Here is a 23,585-nt window from a genome sequence, read left to right as displayed (position 1 = left end):
GTGAGTGGGAGGGCCAACGCTGGAGAAGACCACCTGAGCAGGTAAATACTATCACCAGAACTTCTAACTGTGTCTGTCTGAAATAAAATCATTTCATTTACAAATTTCATATACATTTTTTTTTTATAATTAATACTTTCAGCCAAGGGCGCATTCAGTTGATTAAAAAAGACAGCACAAATGTTTCAAACATTGGTAATAATAAATGTTTCTTGAGCAGAAAATCAGCATATTATAGAATGATTTCCGAAGGATCATGTGACACTGAAGACTGGAGTAATGATGCTGAAAATTCAGCTTTACATCACAGGAAACATTACATTTTAAAATATATTAATTAATAAATAAGAATATTGCGCAATATTACTGTTTTGTTAGCTTTTACTGTATTATTTAATCAAATAAATGCATCCTTGGTGAGCATAAGAGACATTATCTTAAAGATAATTATTCCATTTTGTTGTTTTTATTTCAGATGATTAAAAAAAGTATAAATGGAAGTCTGGACTGAACAAACACAGTCACTTCCTGGTGCAGCCCTTTTTCTAAAGACATTTGCCTTGAAGACTATCAATGCTCAAATCAAAATGAGACACTGCAGCTGCTCCTTGTTGTCTGGTTTCCACATGCGACCAGTGCATGAATCCAGCTGGCCCCTCCCCTTCTCCACATTGCCCCGCCCACTCGGATCTAGCTCCACCTCTTCAATGAGGCAACAAGTCAGCTTGCACTCATTCAAGCCTTGACTCTTGTCAATCATTTCTCTGCTTTTTATGTGAAAATCCAATGTAAAATAATACCATCTTATAACTTAATTTATAACCTTTTTTTTTTTTTTTACTATCACATCTGCATTTGCAGTTGAAATCTTAAAAGGGCAACTGTTGCCTGCCTTCAATTGTTTAGGTTTTATTATATGTGCTATACATATATGAACTTAGGTTTGAATATGCATGTAATTTCTCTGTGCCACGTTCAGCCTCCATTGTTGGTTCTTTAGTGAATATTGGACCTTATAGAGGTGGTATCTGTCACGTCTTTAGAGTTACCTCAGTTGACCCTCAGAGGTAGTCTACTCTATGCAGAGTTCATATTTCGTTCTCTCACCAATTATAACGCACATAACATACACCATGCTAGCCAGAATTTGCCCTTTCTTTTTGCTTGTGCTCCACTCCAAACCCCAAGCCCGGTTTGCGTGTTAGCTCTCATGCACCTATGCACCTCCACCCCTTACAACAGGGAACGTTTCTTATGGTGCTTTAACTGGTGCTCAGGCCCAAAAGAGATGGAGACATCCATGGCTACAGTCATTTCGGACATCAACTGATCTGTAACACTACATCCATGGCGCCATCATACGAGTTCTTCGGAAGATAATTGAGATGGTTTCCCAAGAAACTGCTACAGGTTGTAGTTGTTTGTCCCACAAAATGAATTTTGTCGAGATGTCCGTTGACAAGGCCAGTCCAACCTGAGTGTCCCATAAAGGGAATGTCCTTCCTCCTTTAACGAACCGTCCCACCAGGTACTGGCGGAGCTACCGCAGATTTTTCGTAACGTCTCAACATGGTGGCGAGTGCCTATTTATAAATAGATAGTAGATATATAGATAGAGATATACTAGCTAAATAAAGTGGGTCTACTGTGGTCAGACTATTGTGTCAGAAATCAAAGGAAACTTCTTTTCCGGTGTGTTTGAGTTGTGTGTGTTATCGTTGTCTGTTTGGCCCTCGCACTGCTCTCGTTACAAGATCTTGGCACTGGAGTCTGTGCAACAAAAAGGTCTTTGCTGAACGTTTGCGGAATCTAGTTTCTTGATCTTCAGCTAGACAAAGTGTTGTATAGAATATGTTGCACCTCACAAAAAGAACAAAAAAATTAAAACGGCAATGAGTTCTTGAAAAAAAACTCAGCTCAAGCGCACTTGAGGGTAAAGCTGCATTCATGCTGAAAGCAAACAGCAGTCTTTTATTTGGCGAATGTTATCTCTGTCAGTGTGAAGGCACCTTAAAGGGATAGTTCACCCATTCATCATTTACTCATCCTCATGTTGTTCCAAACCTATATGACTTTCTTCAGTGGAACACAAAAACGAACAGTTTCGGTTCCCATTGACTTCCATTGTACAGTATGGTCAAAATATATAAAGGAAGTCAATGGGAACCAAAATGTTTGGTTACCAACAATCTTCAAGTTCAAAATGTCTTTTGTGTTCCAGATGAGAAAGAAAGTCATACAAGTTTGGAATGACATGCGGGTGAGTAAAAGATGACACAATTTTTATTTTGGGGTGAACTTTTTCTTTAAGAAACATCAACATATTCAAGTGGAAGATTGTTTTAAAATGGCTGAGATATGTGAACAGTTGTTGTGCATTGTCTTATGTGTCATTTCACTGCTATTGTCTGTAGTTGTGGAGTTTACATTAGGACTTTGGCGAAGCCCAAAATATAGCCAAGATCTGACTGTTAAAATGACCTGTTTGTGTTTCCATGTTGCGTTCAACATACTCAATTTTCAGACGCCTTCACGTTAGTTCCAGATCCTTACGTTCTGGAACGTTCCATAACAACATCCTTAATCTGCGTTCACAATCTGCCGGAATTACCGCAATTAAATATTCAGAGATTATTTAGGATCATAAATTTATTTTTATGGCAATGCTCAAACCTTGAGGAACAAAGAAAGTGCAACTTAAAATGACATGAAACTATATGTAGTTTAATGGTAAGCTAAAGGTCATTTTTGAGGTCACAATTAGCTAGTCAGAAACTTCCCGGTAATTCTGTCATGATGTGAACGCATCATTGTCGCTCGGCTCTAGAATATTCCTACGTTGCTCTCTTGAACATTTAACTATCGTTGTTGAAGAACACAGATCCATAATATGTCCACCATGTGAATACTACTCCGTCTTGGATGTTTCTGAGTCCAGTTTCAAACACCAGAAAAGTGTTTGATCTGATATTGTAATATTTATGTGCGTCTAACTGTCTGTCTGTTGTGCAAGTCTATAATTGTACTATTAGGCAAAGCAAGAGGACAAAAAATAAAAAGACATCAGACTTTACCTTCTTGGAGACATATTGCAGTCCTCCACCTTCAGGACATTTTACTACTGAATACTTGAAGTAGGGGGGTGATCTCCTGCCTTGGGAAGAGATATGTTATACAGAACAAAGTAAAAAAGAGAAATGTTGACTCATGTGGTGATGATGCATGATTATGTACATTATGTGCCAACTCTGGGCTGTGGTGAAGACAGGTCTAATAGATCTCTATACGCAGAAATAAATATCAAAAGAAAGAAGTTTCAGCCCTGTAGGCTCAAGACGTATATATCAAAGGGCCTCTGGTTAGAGAAAAGGTCCAAAATAAAGAGAACAAAAATGAAGATTTCTCTCTATATTTATATTTGTTGTGTGCCAGTTGCATTGTTTCTTTTATTTCATGATGTCAAAAAAATGCAAACCTCTGGATAATACAAACCACTGTGACAAATGCCAGAAAAGAAATAGTAAATCTAAGAAACATTGTTTTTACTTTTTTAAGATATTTATTTATGTTATGTTTTTTTATGGTTCATGCTTTTTTTTTTCTTTTTTTTTATGTCAGTTTGGAACTGTAAGATTTGTACATGAAATTAGTTTACTTTTCTTTTTCTGTACAGCAGTGCAAACAAGTCCAATGTGAGTGTCAGCATGCTGAATGATACCGTGTGAACGTGGGGTTCATTTTCCCATGGTGCATCAGTCGTCACGGATGAGACGCATAGGCATCATGATGGTGTAATGTGTTTGAGAATGGTGTGTCCTCACCCACATCTTCCCGCCCACTGCCAGTGGATTGCCCGTGCAACAAAATAAAAGCGTTCGCATGTTTTCGGGGTGCAGATCTGAGACGCTAAAAGAGTGTGGGATATGCTTGCATGATTGTGTCCGTGTATGCAAATAAGATTGTTACAGGGTGTGAGTGACTGAGTGCGTGTTGCAGAAAGTTAGCGGTGCAAGAGCCTCGGAGGCGTTCGGTGTGAAATCTGTGTCATGTTCGATGTTTTTAAACCCTGTTGGGCTTTACTCAGAGTCCTTAACCTCCCTGATATTTGCTATTGTATGTGTTGTAGCCCCCCAACTATTCTTGAGTGTCAGTCGGCTTGTTTATATCCATTAAATAAAAGTGACTTTCTTTCTGATATGCTCTGTTTCATTTAAAACCACAAATAAAAGTTTATTAGTTGAAGTCTAAAGAGTGTTTTACAGTGTCCTCATAAAAGTACATTTTATATCAAATACACAACCGTTCAAAAGTTTGTTGACAGTGAGGTTTTTTATTTTATTTGGGAAGGACATTAAATTGCAAATTAAAAGGAAAAATTGACAAAAAGTCATTTTGAATGTTCTATTTTTACAAACATCACAGTTTCCACATAAATATTAAGCAACACAGCTATATTAGTGTATCAGTATATTTTAATGATTTCTGAAGGACCATGTGACTAAAGAGGACAGGAGAAACAATGCTGAAAATTCAGCTTTGCATCACAAGAATTACATTTTAATATCCAAATAATTCTTTCTTTTTTTTTAAATTGTAATAGTATTTTACAGTATTGCTGTTTTTACTGTATTTATGATCAAATAAAATCCGCCTTGGTGAGCAGATTCTTTCAAAAACATAATCTTACCAACCCCAAATTTTTGAAAGATAGTGCACAATTATTACGCTTTTATAGCATATGTGACATTTTATTTAAAGCTGCTAAAATGCAAATCACCCAAAAATTCTCAGAATGCACCATAAAAAGCAATTACCACCAGACGCTCACTATATATAAAGTCTGATCAATAAACAGTTATGAAATCATGTTCCACCTAATCAAAATAACTTTTCTTAACCAGTTAGTGCAATGCTGTTAGGCTAAACTGTTAGTTTGCAACCTAAAAACACAAACAACACAATAACAAAAAGTGCTCCAATTCATATTCATCCAAAAAGTTATTCCCAACAGGCAACTAGTGAGTGGAATGAGATTTTTTTTTCTTTCTTGTTGCTTGGGCCATTTGATGTCAACATACATTCATTTCATTGTGTAAGAAATGGCCCAACTCTTAACTTTTAACTTTATAACTTTGCAGGCCCCTTTTGTATTTATCTCCCCTTCAAGATGGAATCTATCAGTCGGTCGCTCTTATCAGAGAGCCAGTATCCAGCCATGGCCGCCACGGCCCCCATAAAGATGGAGGTGAATACCAAGTCCCCTTTAGCCGCCAACGTGGCCAGTGCGCACAACACCACCCCGAAGAACATCTGCTGGAGAACCTCGATTTCATCCTCCTGAATGTCATCAAAAAAACCCTTTTCTGCAGAATCTGAGAAAAGATACGGAAAATATAGAAACATACAAGAAAGAAACATGCATTTCAATTATTCAGTTTAAATGCAGTGTCGTTAAAATTACATAAAAACAGTTGGTGAAAAATGAGAATATAGATATCAATGAACCACTTCAGAAGACATACTCTTTTTTTTTTTTTTTTTTACATTTCTAACCCTCCCAAATAAAAAATTTAAAGTGACCGATAACATCTAAATTTTTCAATTGGCCCAAGTGAAATTCTTGTTGCAATAGTCTGTTAACATTGGCTCAATGAGAAATAATACGTCAGACTAATTGAAAAATTTAGATGTTATCGGTCACTTGAAATTTTTGACTTGGGGATGTAATTTTTTTTTACAGTGTAAGAATAATGTGCATTGATGAATTATGCACTGTAAGTGGAAAGTACACAGGAACATTTATTATTAAAGTAACTAAAGTTCAGTTTCAAGTTTTCTTTAAATATAAATATATATTTTACAAATATATTTTCGGTTTCAATTGTTGACATCGGTTAACTATGAACTAACAATGAACAATATTTGTACAGCTTTTATTAATCCAGCATTTACGTTAATTTCAACATTTACTACATTATTAAAATCAAGTCTTATCAGTTAGCATAAGTTAATGCACGGTGAACTAACATGAACAAATAATGAACAACTATTTTTATTAACTAACTTAAACAATGGTTAATAAATGCTGTAAAAACTAATGCATTAACTACTGTTAATGAATGAAACTTTCACTTTCGTTTAACAGCATGTTGGCTCCCAAGACAATAAAGTTGCATGTAGAACAGGTTTAGCAACTCATGAACACAAACAAACATGAATACTTTATCTCATATTGTAACAAAGCACAATAGACTGAATTACATGAAACTGCAAAGGTCTTTTGGGACAGATCTAATTCAGCGTTTGAACTTCACAGCAGGCTTTTATAGTTTACTAAAACTAAAACCACAAGAAATATTTTGGTTACACTTTATTTTAAGGTGACATAGTTACATTGTACTTACTCAAATAAGCACTCAGTGTTATTTTAAGGTGTCACTGTTACAGTGTAATTATATTTTTAAGTACTGAGTAATATTAAGTAACTACATGTATAGGGTTAGGGTAGGATTAGGATTTGGTTGAGGGTTAATTGCATGTAATTATGCATAATTTACTGTTATTACTATGGCACATGTAACATATGTAACAAGGACACTGTAAAATAAAGTGTTATCGCACTCAGTAATATTAATTAACTACATGTACTTACTCTAGAGTTACGGTTAATCTAGAGTAGACGTACTACACTCGCCATGTTGTCATTATCATGTGATCTACCAGCGTCAGTTACATCACTGCACTGCCATTGATTAATCCTCTCCCGTGGCCTCATGGGACAGTAAAGTGTCCATCAATCTCACAGGAAGAAGTAGGTCATCCAGGTACATTTTTCCTACTCTTTTATGAGTACTGTAAATTCGGATATACTTCTTTTGTCACATACTGTTTTCCGGCTACGTGTGTGATTTGGGATGCAGCCCATGTTTCCAGCTCACCTGTGGTCTGGCTCCTCTCACAGGTGTTGCCCGTGCGTGTGTATCCGCCTGCGCACTGACAGTGAAAAGACCCCTCTGTATTCACACAGAAGGCACTGACACCAGGACAGGCCAACACCTCCTCACCACACTCGTCTATATCTGCAGGAGAGACAGAATACAGCTGTCATTTCTCAAACACACACCCAACCAGTATAATGCTAACTGAAAAATGAGGAGGAAAAAAGATAAACAGCTTGACAATTATAGAACACATAGACAATTAAGAAATTACATTATACTAATGATAAAAAATGATTTTTGGTTTTTTAAATTGTTAACTTTCTTGCTGGAAATGTGTATTATAGCCACAAGATGGTAGCATTTCATGCAGAAGAACTCATTTGTGTCATTAACTAAGAGATTAATTCTCTGTTCATAGATTTGTCAAGCTTGAACAGTAGCAAATGCATTCACATGTATTTATTTGATTAATGCCTTTTATTTATTTATTTTACTAAGTATTCCTTTTTATGAATCTTATGAATCTTTTTTTTGTTGTTGTAAATTTTAGTCATTATATTCATTTAATTATCATTAATTGTTATATTCCTTACAATATGTTGCATTTTTATTATTTTAAATGTTATTCATTCATTTATATATTTTCTACTATATGCTTTCCAAAGATCTTTGGTGTCTCTTCTGTGCTGTAAGATCGAGTGGGTGTATTTTCCATCAGAATTTAATATGCAATGTACATTTGTTTCCATCTCTGCAGACACAAGATAATGCAAGATCTGCAATATTCTCTTAACACCTCGTTTTTTTCCATTTTCATCTTTATTTGACATTTGACCTAGCCGTTACACCAACTTTGACATAATGGATAAATGATTGACCTTTTCTTATAGACCAAAACATTAGTTAAGGAGGATGCAAGTTTCCTGCATTTATATTCGTTGCTCTTATTTTGCTCTTCACTTCTGCTTATTCTTAACTTCTGCCTCTCCTTTCATTCAGCAAACATCTTACTACTTTTGGGTCCTTCTTCCTCTTTACTCATCTGTTAGATTCAGTACTCTGGATTTTATTTTAAATAATTGAATAAGATAGATCTTATTTCTATTTAAACCTGTTTGCTAGTACAATTTTCATATTTACTTTATTAATTTGTTGTCTTTATAATTTTTACTTAATACATTTGTTACTCCTTATTCAATTTTGATCTTTGACATCATCATTGCTTGTCTGGATCTCATTGCATCAGAAACTATAATATCTTTTAAACGATTTACTCATGCTTTTAATATTACTGTATGTCAATCAAGATAAAGGAACATCTGTACATTATTCAGCCAAACAAAGCAGATCTACCATGGGATTCATAAAAGAAAAAAAGACATAGAAAGTCAATATTCAAAATTCTGTTATTTTTATTCTTACATTTACAACACTGATGTTTGTCCAAAATGTTGGCAGAATTCAGCCGACGAGAATCTCAAATGTGAAACTTTTGTGCACCTGATTCGGTTTGTTCTCAAATTACTTAAAAAAATACAACTTGAACTTTTCTCTACATGTAGCCTTCAGCGTTTTAGACTCATTCCTCAAGTGAATATCATGCATTCTCTGGCTGTACCACAAATGTTCTGTTCTGTTCTTCTGTTCAAAGCTTCTGTGAACGGAAGCTTTGTGGTACAGTCAGAGAATGCATGATATTCACTTCTGGGTAGAGTCTAAAACGCTGCAGGCTTTAGAGAAAAGAAATTTCAGTTTGTATTTCTTAGGTAATTTGAGAACAAACCTGAGAAAGAACCGAGTCCACAAAAGTTTCTCAACTCTAAATTCACCATGAAATCTAAACGGACAATTCCAGTTCCATTTGTTTATGGAATATTGCAGTATTTATTATAAATGGTTTATTATACAATTCATGTGTAATCAAAATAATACAGCAAGCCAAGTTAGTTTACTATTAACCTTTAAGGCTGAATGGGCAGGCGGAATAGTGGATTCATTTTATACTCCTAGTTATATTTTATACTTCAAAGACTGAAAAACGACACTAGTTATATGAACTACAACTCACCTATGCATCTCATGCCTGATGACCTGAAACCAGGAGCACATTTCTTACAGCGGGCAGCTCCTCCACCCATACAGCCAACACAGGCCTTATCACATTCTGGAGAATTAATAAAATAATAAAATAAAATAAAAGGAAACCAGTGTTATCAAGAGTGTTGTTAATGATAAAAGTAAATCCCACTGACCTTTGCATTCATAAGAGCCATGGGTGTTCAAGCAGTACGTGTTGTCGGGACACCGATCCAGATCAGTACCACATTCATCAATATCTGTCAACGTTAAAGAAGTGAACCTCTGAATGAAATGGAGCGTGAGGTGAATCAAGCGTACACTCTGTTGATCATCTTACCCACGCACAGGTTGTCATGCAGGATGAATCCGGTGTGGCACTGAAGACATTGGTCTTTCTCTGGCCCTCCACATGCTTTGCAGTGCTCTGAGCAGTTCTGACCCCAAACGAGATGGAAAAGGGCCACGACGAGCACAGTAGACAGGAAGAACATCCGTGAGGGGGACATCACTCTCCACGCATCAGTGCAACCCTTCAAACTCCCACTTTGATACGGAGATGTTCAAATTAAAACTCCTTGTGACGTCTGATGATTTTAAAACCAGGAATTTGTTTGAGGACAAAAAAGTAAATTTCATGTACAAAAACTTTTAACAATTTTAAGGTGTGATCTTTTATCCAAAGTAGCTTAATTTTATTATTTAAAGTGTTTGAGGTGTAAGAACAAAACCAGCAATGCAGGTTTGAGAGGTGGCGCCCTGACAAACGTCATGAGAATCAGGACTTGCTTTACGGCAGGACGTCACATACATCAACAACATATGAAGCAGCCTCTATGGAAGACACTAGCACGCATTTCAGACGTGAATCATGGCAGAGTCGACGAAGAAAACGAAGAAAGAGTGCAGAGACGGCTCTGCGTGAGTGGTATTTACGACAGTAACGTTAAATACAAGTACTCCACAGCGACTCTAGGGGTCGCTGTTTGAGAAAAACGGAAACTGCATGGTGTGCCTTTAAAGGGATACTCCACTTTTTTGGGAAATAGGCTCATTTTACAACTCCCCCAGAGTTAAACAGTTGAGTTTTACCGTTTTCGAATCCATTCAGCCGATCTCCGGGTCTGGCGGTACCACTTTTAGCATAGCTTAGCATAGATCATTGAATCGGACATGACCGTTAGCATCTCTCTCAAAAAAATGACCAAAGAGTTTCGATATTTTTCCTATTTAAAACTTGAGTCTTCTGTAGTTACATCGTAAAATGTAAATGTAAAGTTGCGATTTTCTAGGCTGATATGGCTAGGAACTATACTCTCATTCCTGCGTAATAATCAAGAAAGTGCAGCAGGCGTAATGATATGACGCAGCGCCTGAAAATAGGTCTAATAGGTTAGACAAACTTAGTCCCGGTCACGTTGGAAGTTACTGAGCTGGGGACTATTTTCAGGCGCTGCGTCATATCATTACGCCTGCTGCACTCATGGTACGGCAGAAAAGTTTCTTGATTATTACGCAGGAATGAGAGTATAGTTCCTAGCCATATCAGCCAAGAAAATCACAACTTTACATTTTCCGTCGGTCTTAGTACACGATGTAACTACAGAAGAGTCAAGTTTTAAATATCGAAACTCTTTGGTCATTTTTTTAGAGAGATGCTAATGGTCCTGTCCGATTCAATGATCTATGCTAAGCTATGCTAAAAGTGGTACCGCCAGACCCGGAGATCGGCTGAATGGATTCGAAAACGGTAAAACTCAACTCTTTAACTCTGGGGGAGTTGTAAAATGAGCCTATTTCCAAAAAAAGTGGAGTATCCCTTTAAAATCTAGAGAAATGTTCGAGGTGGCCTGCGGGGTAACAGCTGAGACACAATGTATCAATTGTACCCGCAACTAATCCTATTGCGGCACATGCAGTTTAGTTGCACGATGTAAGATCACAAGATTATAGTCACATTCATTATTTATTAGGTTATTGTTTGCATTTGATGTGTTTTATTATTGGTGTTTGCAATTGTTCAAAGTTTTTTACTGTTACTCAACTTTTCAACTGTTACTATTAAAATGTTGAATGAAATTTAATATTGTATTGCTGTTTGCTATTACTGTACTTTTTTTTTTTTTTTTTTTTTTTTACAAATGAACTACTTTTAACTAAACAAATAATTAAATAAAATACAGAATGGAAATAAAAACGGTTGAATTCTCATTTTTAAAGGTATTTTACATGTGCAATGAATTGGTTAGGCAGCTTTACAGCATTACGGATGGGTGTCTCAACTGTACTCGGGTAGGCTACCCGGTACAGTTGGAACAAAAACGCTTCTTGTGTTTATGAGCTAATTGTGGCAAATATTACCTACTTATGGATGTTAATAATTATTAATATTTTAGTAGAAAAGTAAAGGAAATGTCACTTCTTTTCAGTCCCTATAGTTTTGGTGTGGTAACGGAAAAAGCAAAAAGTGTACCAACTGTACCCAGTCTACCCTAAATTATGCATAATTACAAGTAAACCCTAAACCAAATCCGGTTAAACTTTATTTTAAGGTGACATTGTTACAGTATAATTATATATTTAAGTAGGCTACTGAGTAATATTAAGCAACTACATGTACTTACGGGTTAGGGTAGGATTAGGGTTTGGTTGAGGGTTAGTTGCATGTAATTATGCATAATTTGCTGTTATTACTATGGTAAGTACATATAATGTAACAAGGACACTGTAAAATAAAGTGTTACCCCAAATCCTAATCGTAAGTCTATACATGTTAATAATGTACAATTAATATTAGGCATACTCAGTAGCCTACTTATTTAAGTAAGTACAATGTAACTACGTCACCTTACAATAAAGTGTAGTATATGTTTTTAATATTTGTTTAGATTCGTAAAAAAAATGTTAACAGGAAAATTATATTTAGCTACAGGCTATATTTTTTACGTTATTTTGATTAGTTAAAACGAAATCAATAAGCAGAACGCAGTTTAGACAAGTTCAGCATGGAATTCGTATTTTAAATAGGCTACTCACAAACATGCGACATGAGACTCGAGAGTGATGGTTGGGATGTCCGTAAAACCAGTTTTCCCAGTTTGCGCTTTTCGGGTTCAGGACGCAACAGATCTCTCTCTCTCTCTCTCTCTCTCTCTCTCTCTCTCTCTCTCTCTCTCTCTCTCTCTCTCTCTCTCTCTCTCTCGGTGTGCCGTTTAACGGATAATTACAAATTCTATTATGGCGAAGACGTGCTTCGTGAATATATTGCAGAGGATATTCCAGATAAACCTGATAAACGTTATATGGAAAAAGCTTTCTCATTAAAATATATGAGGTGCCGTGACAATCCTTCAGTGGTGATGCGTTGGCTCATGAATATTAAGAGAACGTCTTCGTACAACTAACTTCTGCTTTCTATGAGAATCACAAATGGTTGACCAGCGCGGAGAAAAATAACACACACCACATGACTAGATTGGATAAACGCTGCTTCAGGGTCATTCTGGATTTTTTTTGTTACCTAGGCTACTAAAGAGAAAGTCTCTGTTTTTTTAAAATACACAATAAAGATTTAAAGTGTAACAATTATTGTTTAGATCAATTATACCTGACTTTCGATTCACCAAGTCTTTTTCTCTGTTTCTAAAGAACTTCTCTTCAGTCATGAACGCGCAAAACCAGTGCAGCCGGACGTCGCGCGCGACACACTCTTCTCAAATAACAGCGTGTATTTTTAGCAGCAGGTCTGGTGGTGTACAATATTTGTATGGTGTTCCCCTCCTTATCTTCTTTTTATAGACTTGCCTGATGGTTAGTCTTGTCTAAGTTGGTGTTCGTCTGTGGTTGGCCAGTCTGACCAGCTGAAGCATGCCCCAAACCTTTTTAAAAACCAGCAAACAGACCAGGCTGTGAGACCAGAGAAGTCTAGCTAGTTTTTCATTTATTCAATTCCACTCAAGTCAGCCCATGACAGAACACTAAAAGCGCCAATAAACCGTATAATTGAGTAGGCCTACTACAACTAGCATTTCAAATGCATGACATTACAAACTTTCAGTTAACAAAATAAGCCATGTTTACATTTGACATTTACGTAGCCTAAATATATATATTAGCCAAAATCCAGTGAATTATTTACAAGACACCATGTTAGATGAAAAGGTAACAATATAGAGCTAACGTCTTTCCAAATATAAAAATATACGAGTAGGCATTATAGGCTACATATTCTATAGAACAGCCTATGTAGGCATATAGTGATCTCTTTTAATTTGCAGTGTATTTATCCATTTCATTTCTTCATTTACTTCCTGTAGCGTCTGTACTCTGTACTTTGAATGTGCTCATGTGCACATGGACATGCAGACTTCCTTCTTAAGCAATCCTCTGAGGTTATATCCAGGTATTGTAGGCCTAAATACAATATATCATATAGTACTCCAAGGTACTTTATGATGTGATGGTACTATGGCACATGTCTAAAAATCTTTAGTATTTCCATACGCACAGAAAAACATGACAACACCATGTTTTAAAAGACATGCTATTACCATGGTACCTTCTGGTACTTGTATATAGTCTGTCCATAGTCCATAGTGACAGACATTTTAAAAACAATGTTCTGCTGTGATGAGAGAGAGTACATGCCATGTCAGTGCTGTTCATTTTTGAGAAAAACTCTTTCCTCAGTGTTTTCCGTGTCTAGGCTGAGTGTGTCACTTTGAGTGAGCATGGTTTCAGTCCTCTCCCTCGTCCTGTTAAAAATGTTCTGCACTCCTGTGGCCAGCTTCCTCCGTGCCCTTTTTATCCACCACATCTTCTTCAACTTCTCGCACACATTATTTGGGCTCTCCAAACACAGCTCCATAAGTAATCCCTGAGACTGTGAGGGCAGTTTATAGAGCGGCAGGCCCCTGAACAACACTGGCAGCTCCTCTTTAATGAAAAGTTCGTGACAGTCTAACTGCACGAGGACAAACCGCTGAGCAGCGCCGCCCTTCTGGCGGTCAGCTAAAATGCAGGCCAGGACAGAAGCCAGCGTATCTGAGGAGTATGTGGCAGGATTGCTTTGTTTTTCCACTGCAATGTTCCAGTAGCACTCGGCTCTCTGTAGTGTTGATGGACAAAGCAAAAGAAGGGCTTTGCCTCCGTGTTTCTGGATGTGATCGAGCTTGGAGTGGAGCCACGCTGCCGGGCCGAGAGAACCAAGCTTTGTTTGGTTCCACAGGTCGAGAAATACTCCGAAACCCAGTTCAGAAAGCAACAGGCCCAGCCTACACACCAAGTGTGGGTCGGTGGCTGAGGAATGGAGCAACAACACCTGTCCCTTCATATCTAGAGAGAGAAGAGGTAAATTAAGTAAGTAAATATAGAAAAAAAAAATAATAATTTTTGCAGAACTTTCCCTGTGCTTGAAAGCATAGAACCTGATTTCACCAAGTACAACATGTTCCTGGATCAACATCTTTTTTTGATCCAGGAACAACATTCTGATCAACTAATCAGATTTGAGGGACAAGTTTATACTTTATGTCCAGTTTAGGCTTACAACCAGGGTTTGGTGCTTCTACATCAGTGTTATTCACCCTAATTTCCATCTGATTTAGGGATAACTTATTATGATAGGGTTAGATTTAGGGGTTAGGACTAAATTTTCTGACAGGAATGTTGTTCCAGGATCAACAAAATATGTTGACCCAGGAACGCGTGTAACTCGGCAAAATCAGGACGTGTGAGAGAGACATACAAGAATGTTTAATCTCATCAGACAAAAACATGTTTGAAACCATTGAAAGAAACTAAAACAGTATAAGACACAGAAAAGGCCATGATGGATGAAAGAACAGAAAATGAGACATGAAGGAGGAGAAGAGACAGACAAAGAGTATGCTGAGATGGAATAAATATGTTCTACACAGATCAGCACAAAAATATGTGCCGCTGACAGAGACACATGAATAGAGCCATTGAGAGCAGAGAGACAAATGCAAAACGGACACAGAGTCTGTCCGGTCAATATCTCGAAAATCTCAACAAAAACCACAACTGTCTCTTCAAATCTTCTGGGCTCAGTAATATAAAGTTTCTGATCACTTGTACTTTGGCAGAACAGTAGTTATCTAGCATAAAAATGCTGAATTTACTTTATAATTTATAATCGTTGACACAGCGATATATAAAAAGTAACTGAGTTTATATATTGGCCAATGGATTTTTTAATAGCCACTGGCAATATCTAGACATCAGGGTGACAAGTCGTTAAAATAGTGGCGATCTATTAATATAATTTATATATATATATATCATGGTGAATATATGACAGATTTGTATAAAAAAAACATCACAAATACATTATTAATATACACAATTAAATGAAAATATATACAGTATAATAATAATAATTGTAATAAAAGTAATTTTATACATTGTGTTGTAGTTTCTTTGTTGCTGAGAGGAAAACGTCTTACTATATAAACAGAGATGCTGTAGACTGTAAAGACTTACATTTCAGTTTGTTCACCAGAAGAAATACTCCAAAAATAGTCAGACAAACAAGGATCAGCGGTAGAAGAACAAGAAGGCTCCAGTACTGTCGTTCCACTAAAACAACATACACCATGAACCAACTGATAACATCTGTCATATATTCAGTACAGCAAATATTGGTTTTAACACACACGAACACACAAGCATCACCACGATTAAATGACAATGAATGGCAGCTTTAATTAAACAGGATATAGGTTTTTTTCTTATATAAACTTACATCGATGTTGACAGTACAGCACAATCTTTCCATCCGTTTTAACCTGCAGACAAACACACAAACAATGAATAATGATTACCATGTTCATGGTCTGTTTGCACTAAAATGAGGTCAAACTGAGGAAATTAAAAAGGGAGATGATATCATACCTTCACACAGAGCTGCAGGTGATTCCGAGACGTGATATTCACAAAATTACCGGATGCCTGCAGAGCAAAAATAGCATTACAGCAAACCACTTTTTAACCAGATGGAAAACCAATTATTGACTTTGACCTCAGTCTGAGAGTAGATGTGATATTCAATTTCACATAAATGAAAATGAAACCAAACCAGATAGAAGTACGGCCTGTTTAACATATTGTATTGTTGTCTACCTGGGAGTCATTCAGCTTCAAAAGTCCAAAAGTCTGAGATCACTAGTGAAAATGCATCTAATTTGCATTCTTTCAAATTTAGATAATACAAAATAGTTTGTTACTTATTATTACACAAAAAATAGCTAACACTTTATTTTATTATTATTATTATTATTATAAAAGATCGACTCGATTACATTTTTTTCTCACTAATTGGTGGAATTTTCTGTACAGCATCATGGGTAATGTAGTTTTACGAAAAAACAATATGGGCTGACAGGTTCAACAGAAGCAAATATCATCGATTAACAACCTTGTAGCTCACAGCAAAGCTGTCTTTAGTTATTGTTAAAAATTGACTTCCCAATGGAGAAAATGAATGGAGGTAACCGACTGTTGCACTCATTCCATTCATGTCAAATTAGATTTACCCATAGCATTGTGCTGTTTTCCTCCCAATCCTTCAAGTGCTGCTGTTTGATTCCTTTAATTTCTCTGCATTGTCCATCAGCCTCGAGCTGACACGGCCACAGCTCAGCACTTATCCTGCAGGGTACCGTTAAAGTCCAGCTCATCACCGGCTCATCATCATTTGTCTTGGTGTGGGCCACAGACAATGACATGCTTCTCAGGACATTGGCATGAAATTCTGCCAAAGAAAAACATTGTAGGTAGACAGAATGTCATTGAACATCTAGACTGAGTCATTGTAGATCTTAGATCAGTATGGGGTTTCAGCAAAGGGGTTTTTCTTGCCTCAAGATGACTTAAATTGATTTACAATATAAGATATAACAAACATTAAAATAAGCCTTATTTTAATTCAGACCCACAACAACTGTTTGTCTTTTTAAAGAACCAGGGTTCCCACTGTCTTGAGAACCCATACAGTATGAGGTCTAATTAAAAAATTGTGGTTTCTAGACATGGAAAAGTCATGTATTTTGATGATTTATTTTCTAATTATGCCAAGATATAAAACATTTTATCAGGTAGAAGAAGAAAAAAAAACATTTAAAAAAATATATAATTTTACAAAATATAAATGTGTTTTGAAAATATCTTTTTTATTAATCCTTAACATATAAAAATATTATATTTATATCAGTATATTTTAAATATATACTTTTATTAATCCTTATCCAGAAAATCCCTAACAACTAGAAAAGTCATGGGGCCATTTGTGGAATTTTGTTGTGGTTTTACCTGTTTTATTGTTTTCAAAGGGACAGTATTCTGAACGAGCTTTATTCAGATCTTCTTTCCAAGCCTAAAGTGTATGCACAGACAAAGGGCATGTTAAAATAATGTACAAATGTGTCATAGCTAGTGTTGTAGTACTCAAGATCAGTCTTTCTGAGGGTCTTGGTCTTGTCTCGGTCTCATCCACATTTGTACTCTTTCTTATTTCGGTCTCAGACTAAGAGAGATTTTAAGAGGGTCAAGACCGCACTAAGTTGCCAGTGCATTTTCTGATTTATTTGTTAACATCACTAATGTGATTGGATGTAAAATGTCCTGCTTGAAATGCAATCAATAACTTATTTTTAATTTGATTTCTTTTATTACTGTTGTGCCCGGTCAGAAATCAATAAATGTGGATCTTCTAGATGAATTTAAGGAGTGCTGGTCTGGTCTTGGTCTTTACTCGGTCTCGTCCTGCCTTGGTCTTGTATTGGTCTGGTCTCAACCCCTTAAAGTCTTGGTCTTTTCTTGGTCTCAAGTTGGTCTTGACTTGGTCTAATAGGTCTGAACCCCTCAAAGTCTTGTTCTTTTAATAGTCTCAACACACATTGGTTCTGGTCTTGACTTGGTGTCGGTTTAGATGGTCTTGACTACAACACTAGTTTTAGCAGGCACTGTTTTGAGTGTGTGCATGTTTGAAAAGTACCTGGAAACACATGCAGTCAGTGACTGACTCCAGTGGAATGCTGTTATTTTCCAAGAACTGAGAGAAAAAAAAGGTATGATCATTTACAAAGAAAAGGCAGGTGATGAAAAGAACAAACCGGTTTGCATAGTAAGCGCAATGAGCTTTCAGACATTATTCGCACAGAAGTAACGTGAAAGTTAACTGACCCAGCATTTGCCTTTTCTTCCTCGTTTCATACACAATAATGGGGGTTTAGACGATTCTTCATCATCATTGACTACCAGAACCTTAACCACACCCTCATGTCTCTCAAAGATGATCCTGGGACCTAAAAATGAACAGCCAAACTTGGAGTATTAAGTGAAATGTGGATGCTTTTTATCATACATATGCTAAACATTAGGTACTGCAAATAACTGTCACGGGTTGAGGGAGGGTTGACGTGATGACTCAAGGATGCAGAGGAATATGGGCTTTATTAATGTTAAAAAAAACACAAACAGAAAGTTTCCAATGGGGAAAAACACTACAGACTAGACTTGACTAGGCAGGGAACACACACGACAGGAATCATCAGACAGGCAGGGTAACAACAGCGTGCGACAACGATCTGGCACAGGACAGCAAACACAATGGGAATAAATAGGACAGCAAACAAGACAGGTAATGAGGGAGGACAGGTGGGGAAACTGAACCAATAATCAGATAATAAGATGGGCGGGGTCAGACAATGGACAAGAGAGCACATGGCACAGGGAAGCATAAAGAGACAAGCTATGTGCTAACATCAAACATGAAATCACATGACCAACAATAACCAATCGCTAGCCATGAGCTTACACAGAACAAGACACAAACATGCAGCTAATGAGACACTCATAAGACGTGTGTTCACACAAAAAAAAGATAACATGAACGCATGCGGCCAGAGAGAAACACTAGCTGCGTGTGACACAGCACAAGACAGAAACACAACAAGACACACAGACAAAGACAGGAGAATACAGGAGTGTCAGGGCTCTGTCACAAAACCAAGAAACACACTAGACCGAGGTGACAGAACCCTGACAATAACCATTGTAGAACCTATTCAATTATTCCTAAATGCCATAATTATCTATTTAGGATTACTGTTTGAAATACATTTTAGTATGGACTTAAATAGGGGAAGCTATTTAAAAGTCATAAAGATTAAGCAACACAATGAATCCAAACATACCTTTACACTGCTTTATGTCTTTGAGGTGTGGTGAGGAACATACTGCCAAGAGAAAAAACATATTAATGGTCACCCTCATCGTTTTTTTTTTTTAAATGGAAATTTTGAAGGAAACATGCTGACATGTTACTGATTGGTAAATGAAAACATCATTGATACACACATGTGTCCTTCAGCATAAATAAATAGTTTAAATAACAAGGCTATGTAATATTGTGAAATGTTATTATGATCTAAAATAAAATGTTTTTTTTTTTTTTTTTATATTATTTTATTGTAATTGTAATTTATTCCTGTGATGGCAAATCTAAAATTGTAATAAAAAAATATTTCACAATTTTATTGTAATTTATTCCAGTGATTCACTTTTTACTGTGTGTTTGTAAAAACACATATTACTCGTTCAACATGCAGCCTTGGTGAACATGTAAAAAAACGAATTATTATTCCAAACTTTGGACCGGTAGTCGTGTATGTGTATGTAGAGTGAGTAAAAGCACCTGCTACCTTCTTTTAATGCAGGGATATGAACTTCTCGTGACTGACGGGACGACACAACCTTGATCTCCATGCTTCTGCCAAAGTCAACATCTTCATCCTCCACCAGAATCAGCTGCGTGACACAAACACTGAGATTAAAATCAAGTCACCATTTTATGCAAAGATTTTCTTCACCACTGCTTGAATCAAGATTTTCCGGAAATTCTGCATTTGTTCACTGTTTACTTTTACAATGTACAATACACCTGACAATTTGAACTTGCCAGGCCTGCTAGAAATATTTATTTAAATATAAAATAAACTATTAATTTAAAGTTTCAAAAACTACACTGTCATCATTACAATTACAAATAAATAATTCGGTCAAGTTACTCATGCTTATTTATTAACTGAGAATTTGTAATACTTTCACTTTTTGAAAAATGTACAGTGTACAAGCAATCCAGCATCACAGATCAGCCCACAGAGGAGAGCAATATGTGAAATGAAATGAACACAGAGGTGACAGACACTCACACTGAGAAGTTTGTGGGTTGCAGCAGAAGTCATTGTGAAGTCTAATCTCTTGCAGCGCTCTTGCTGCCTTTCTGCTGATATGTAGCATATCGCAACTACATGAAGAGAAGACAAAGAGTCAAGCTTTATCAATGCACTACACGGCAAACAATAGTCTTTCAACAAAAGCATACTGTGTGAGAAAATGTAAATCCATTAGAAATGATAAAAAAATGAAGGACTAAGAGATACTTTGAGGTTCACTTGGCCTACCTTGATATGGGTGTTCACAGAGAGAGTGTTCCTTCTGTTAAAATGAGCGAGACGTTAAAGGTTTTAATTGAGTGCGGACACATTCTTTTTTCAAAATAAAATTGAAAATGTTGTTATGAATGAACAAAAGCTTACCCTTCGACCTTCTGATGTGTTGTTTGGCGTGGAAACGCATCCTGAATCCAATTCTCCTGAAATTAGAAAAGTTTGTGATTGTGTAAACCATATGTTTGTGTCCTACATTAGACCAACAACTGTAATATGCTGCTACTATAAGGACTTACCACTGTTTTCATCTTCATATTCTGATCCCTCAATATTGCTGCCCTCTTCATCCTCAGGATCTGGTGAAATACTCAAAGAGATGTTGCTCCACAAGCATGGTGTACAATCCTTCTCATGACAGCACAATTTTGGCGTCACGTCCAGAGAACACACAAACACACGACCACAGCCCACATCATGAACTCCGAGAGGTTCTGTGTTCCTCACACTGCAGTTTGAAAGAGCCTAAAAACACAAACTTGGGTTATAATCTGATCAATATCTTGCTTGCCTGTATCTTCTAATAATCTTTGTATTACCATTTGAATTAATGCTGTTTGACATTTTTATTGGCTAAAAATGTAAAAATCTATAAACAATATAACATTTAATAATATAAGATGCACATATTCATAAATAGATGTGCCTTAAAACATATATATACATACACACACTCTATATTTCTAAATTAATTCTGGAATTATCAATCTCTAAAACATGGCGAAAGAAAAAATCTAGTTATGTAAATTTAATTGAGGAATTTAATTTACTAGAATAAACTGACATATAATTATATATAAACCTTTTTCTTCTTTTCTTTTCTTACTTTTACAATGTTCTTGCATGGCAATTTTAACTTAATATTTACTTAAATATAAAATAAAATATTTATTATAAAGTTTTAGTAGGGTCAAGTTGCTCATACTTAGAATTTTACATTTTTACTTCTATGTACTGTTTTAAATAATATAATATAATATAATATATTTTGTGAACTGGTCACCATGATGTAGATATTTGATATTTATAATATTTGATTTAAAAATGAATACAAGCAATTAATAAAAGCAAACTTGTTCAGTAAATGATTCATCAACCTGAGGACAGATGACTTTGTTTTCTAGTTTGTGTGCGACTCGTTCCAGTGAACACACACAGGCGCTGGCCAATAGGAGCAGTTGAACTCTCCACCACGTCAACTCCATTGCGCAACAGTTTCACTCTCGTATCCAACAGACGCTTAACCGAAACTGGTTAAGAACAAAATCCCATAGATTATATCCTTCGCTATGTAGTCTCTATGAGGCTTTAAGGGACCCCAGAGGACCATAGTTCTTGACCGGTTCGTTTACACAGTCCGAATCATCCGTCCAGTACTCGAGTCTCCTCGTGCAGGAAGCGCGAGAGCGCGCAGTTACTCAGCATATTGTCCCGGTTATCTGAAAGACGACAGAAAACGATCAGATACATTATTCCTTCATTTAAAGTCTTCAGCTCCTGTTATACGATTTGAGCTTCTGGGGCCAGTTGCAGTTTATTCAACCGGCCACAGGTCCTAAAAGAGCGCGTTCGCTAAAAGTGTGTTTGCTAAGAAGTCACCTGGTTCCAGCATGCCCAGGTGTGTCTCTGTGAATGACAGACTACCAGATAACGTGGGTGTTCATGAATCGTGTTTGCTTCTTGGAATGTCTGGATTCCCGATACATTTTAAAGGGCAATGCGTATTGTTCTCATTTATTGTAACTCCATTAAGTTGCCCATAAACGTATTTGGACTTTTATGTCATATTTAGAACAGCGAAATAGTGACATTTATGTTAAAGATAGCACAGACACAGCTTTCAAGCTAAACATTTTATGAAAAGGAGTATGTTAGGTTTCAAATCATTTAAATAAAATTGGACATAGCTTAGTGGAACAACTACATCTAAATCACCAAAAACACATTAATGTCATTAATAAGCAAAAATGACACACACAAAAACAAAAACAAATTAGCAGAACATTTTAGTTCTGAAAAAAAAAGCCCCTGCAACATTTGTTTGTAGATGACATTTTAACAGCTTTTTATGAAAAGGCATGTTTTGTCAAAATTGACATTTGTTACATTTTAATGTAAAAGTGCAAGGTTGATATCAAACACATCAGAAATCTATTTTCTTTGTGTGAGTATAAAAATAATCTAGTTTTAAACTAGATTTTAAAATGATTTCCATTTTTTATCATCTCCGACATCCTTATTTTTCATTGACCCTCATGTATTTTTAAGTGAGACAATTTAGCATTTTTATCAATTATTTTTGATTGTTTACATACTATTAATGCCACCACTGGTATGTAATTATATCCCATAACTGAGTTTTAAAATACATAATATTTTTGGTTATGGTATGTTGATACTAGAATGATATTGATTGCTTATGGTAAAAATGACAATAAAAGATCAAATATTACATCGGTAAAAAAATGCTCACAAAAAAAACAAAACGATGCAAAATGTTACTTACTGCCCAGAAGTCGTAATTTTAATTCATGTTTTTGAAGCACTTCGATGTATTATGACGCCTCACATGACTTCGCTTCCATTGACACACATTCATTAAATGAGAATGTGTGAGTGAACTTTGAGTGTACATGAGAGACTCACCCCTCCCAGCTAAAAATCAAAACACACACACACACACACACAAATGCAAATTTGCTTTGTGGAAGAAAACGTCAGTATAACATATAACAAGATGTTTGTGTGGTCATAATTAACAGGGCCGCTGTACTAGATGTGAAATATGATCTTGTATATTTACAGCCTTGTAAAACTATAACCAGGAAACTGCCAGGTGCAAAGTTCCAACTGGTGCATTCTCTGTAACCAAGTGAATTTGTTTAGCAGCTCTGTTTCACGTATCTTGGCAACTGGTTAATAATGCTCCTGGATTTAAGAGTCACTGTTAATAACTGACAGCAAACACCCAAAACAGGGAGCAACATATAGTGAATTCATCCAGATGCTTCATTCTGGCATAATAAGGCTCATGTTT

At 36.2% G+C, this 23,585-nt stretch overlaps 2 protein-coding genes across 6 annotated transcripts; both read right to left on the bottom strand.

The window, feature by feature from the left end:
* Window positions 1–478: 478 nt before the first annotated feature.
* On the bottom strand, window positions 479–12,793 carry creld1a (cysteine-rich with EGF-like domains 1a). 5 transcript variants are annotated; one of them, XM_084395635.1, is made up of 6 exons: window positions 12,625–12,793; window positions 9,358–9,604; window positions 9,194–9,277; window positions 9,010–9,105; window positions 6,939–7,079; window positions 479–5,372 (listed from the first exon to the last, which is right to left on the bottom strand). In XM_084395635.1, the coding sequence occupies exons 2-6, from the start codon at window positions 9,524–9,526 to the stop codon at window positions 5,152–5,154; spliced, it is 711 nt and encodes a 236-aa protein (XP_084251761.1). In that variant the 5' UTR covers window positions 9,527–9,604; window positions 12,625–12,793; the 3' UTR covers window positions 479–5,151. The 5 variants fall into 5 exon arrangements, with proteins under 5 accessions (XP_084251761.1, XP_084251760.1, XP_084251763.1 ...); XM_084395634.1 differs by having other exon boundaries at window positions 12,054–12,785; XM_084395637.1 differs by having other exon boundaries at window positions 9,358–9,563; window positions 12,625–12,785.
* A 146-nt stretch (window positions 12,794–12,939) lies between these two features.
* Window positions 12,940–23,170, bottom strand: il17rc (interleukin 17 receptor C). Its single transcript, XM_084395624.1, has 16 exons — window positions 23,055–23,170; window positions 21,646–21,987; window positions 20,788–21,013; window positions 20,639–20,694; window positions 20,504–20,537; window positions 20,252–20,346; window positions 19,742–19,847; window positions 19,235–19,276; window positions 18,222–18,343; window positions 18,034–18,090; window positions 17,349–17,412; window positions 16,574–16,791; window positions 15,933–15,989; window positions 15,784–15,826; window positions 15,522–15,617; window positions 12,940–14,351 (listed from the first exon to the last, which is right to left on the bottom strand). The coding sequence occupies exons 2-16, from the start codon at window positions 21,751–21,753 to the stop codon at window positions 13,669–13,671; spliced, it is 2,007 nt and encodes a 668-aa protein (XP_084251750.1). The 5' UTR covers window positions 21,754–21,987; window positions 23,055–23,170; the 3' UTR covers window positions 12,940–13,668.
* Between the last annotated feature and the right edge of the window lie 415 nt (window positions 23,171–23,585).

This window comes from Rutilus rutilus, assembly GCF_951802725.1.
Source record: "Rutilus rutilus genome assembly, chromosome: 22".
Classification (NCBI taxonomy): Eukaryota; Metazoa; Chordata; class Actinopteri; order Cypriniformes; family Leuciscidae; genus Rutilus; species Rutilus rutilus.
Note: the sequence above shows the minus strand (reverse complement) of the source record. Positions and strands in the feature narration are given on the sequence as shown.

What these genes read in the sequence shown, in the direction of transcription:
- creld1a (XM_084395635.1), bottom strand. Translation starts at nt 9,526, where the DNA reads ATGTCCCCCTCACGGATGTTCTTCCTGTCTACTGTGCTCGTCGTGGCC. An exon ending in GCATGACAACCTGTGCGTGG is followed by an intron (nt 9,278 to 9,357) that starts GTAAGATGATCA and finishes TAACGTTGACAG; the next exon opens with ATATTGATGAATGTGGTACT. An exon ending in ATCAGGCATGAGATGCATAG is followed by an intron (nt 7,080 to 9,009) that starts GTGAGTTGTAGT and finishes TCTCTCCTGCAG; the next exon opens with ATATAGACGAGTGTGGTGAG.
- il17rc (XM_084395624.1), bottom strand. Translation starts at nt 21,753, where the DNA reads ATGGAGTTGACGTGGTGGAGAGTTCAACTGCTCCTATTGGCCAGCGCC. An exon ending in CTGTGAACACCCATATCAAG is followed by an intron (nt 20,347 to 20,503) that starts GTAGGCCAAGTG and finishes CTCTTCATGTAG; the next exon opens with TTGCGATATGCTACATATCA. An exon ending in GAAGAAAAGGCAAATGCTGG is followed by an intron (nt 18,091 to 18,221) that starts GTCAGTTAACTT and finishes TTTTTCTCTCAG; the next exon opens with TTCTTGGAAAATAACAGCAT.